This window comes from Emiliania huxleyi, assembly GCF_000372725.1.
Source record: "Emiliania huxleyi CCMP1516 unplaced genomic scaffold EMIHUscaffold_10230, whole genome shotgun sequence".
NCBI classification, from domain to species: Eukaryota; Haptophyta; order Isochrysidales; family Noelaerhabdaceae; genus Emiliania; species Emiliania huxleyi.
The window spans coordinates 1-1,118 of record NW_005202284.1 but is presented as its reverse complement, the minus strand read 5'-3'; the positions used below and the strand labels follow the sequence as shown (position 1 = coordinate 1,118).

General features: G+C 69.6%; 1 protein-coding gene across 1 annotated transcript; it reads left to right on the top strand.

Annotated features, from left to right (window-relative positions):
* Positions 1–5: 5 nt before the first annotated feature.
* On the top strand, positions 6–635 carry EMIHUDRAFT_78863 (hypothetical protein; the record flags this gene model as incomplete). The annotated part of the gene is made up of 1 exon (XM_005793173.1): positions 6–635. A coding segment is annotated over one exon (630 nt), but the record flags the coding sequence as incomplete, so codon positions are not given.
* Positions 636–1,118: the final 483 nt, after the last annotated feature.

The window sequence follows — 1,118 nt, the reverse complement described above, 5'->3', positions numbered from 1 at the left end:
TGGGGCGGCTGATCGAGCGCTTCTACGACCCGCAGCAGGGCGCGCTGCTCCTCGACGGCACCGACTTCCGCGCCCTCGAGCTGCGCTGGCTGCGGCGCCAGATCGGCTTCGTCGAGCAGGAGCCCATCCTCTTTGACTGCTCGCTCATGGAGAACATCAAGTACGGCCGGCCCGGCGCGTCGGACGAGGCGGCGATCGCCGCCGCCGAGCGGGCAAACGCAGACGCGTTTATCCGCAGCCTGCCGGAGGGGTACGCGACTCGGCCGGGCGAGAAGGGCGTGCGCATCAGCGGGGGGCAGAAGCAGCGGGTCGCCATCGCGCGCGCCATCAGCAAGGAGCCGCGGCTGCTGCTGCTCGACGAGGCCACCTCGGCGCTCGACTCGACCAACGAGGCGGTCGTGCAGGCGTCGCTCGAGGCCCTCATGGAGGGGCGCGCCACCGTCGTCATCGCCCACCGCCTCTCCACCGTCGTGCGCGCCACCCGGATCCTCGTCCTGAGCGGAGGCGTCGCCGTCGAGAGCGGGACGCACGCGGAACTCTCGGCCGACGCGGGCTCGGCCTACTCGCGCTTCATGCGGCACCAGCTAGTGCCGCCGCCGCAGGCCGGCAGGTGTGAGGAGGACGCGGATGGCTGAAAGTGAAAGAGCCGCGATCACTCGTAACTCTTGGAGCACTTGGAGTGCAGTGTACCTCGCACTCCTGCGACTTCTATTTAAATGTAGCTCGAACCTGGGCACGCGATTTCTTGCACCGCAGAAATTCTTTTTGGGGGCGCGCCGCCAGGCGCGTCCCCACTTTTGTATCACAGCTGCGAGGGCCAACCAAGGGATTCGGCGCGTCAAGTTAACTTGACCGCTCGTTCGGGCTTTGGGCCGCAGGCCGGCGCGCAGCGCCACGCCGCCAGGCGTCCGCCGGAGGCCCGCCGGAGGCTCTTCCTGCGGCCACATTCTGGCAAGATTCCGCCGCGCTCAGGCGCCCAGAGGATGCGTGCGCTGCGCTCAAACGTCGCGATTTGGCAATAGGCGCTCGAGCCGGCGCACAGCGGACGGGTGCGCCGCGCAGGGGGGGTCGGAGGGGTGCGAGAGGGGGCGTGGGTCGGGCGCGCACCGGCCGGCTCC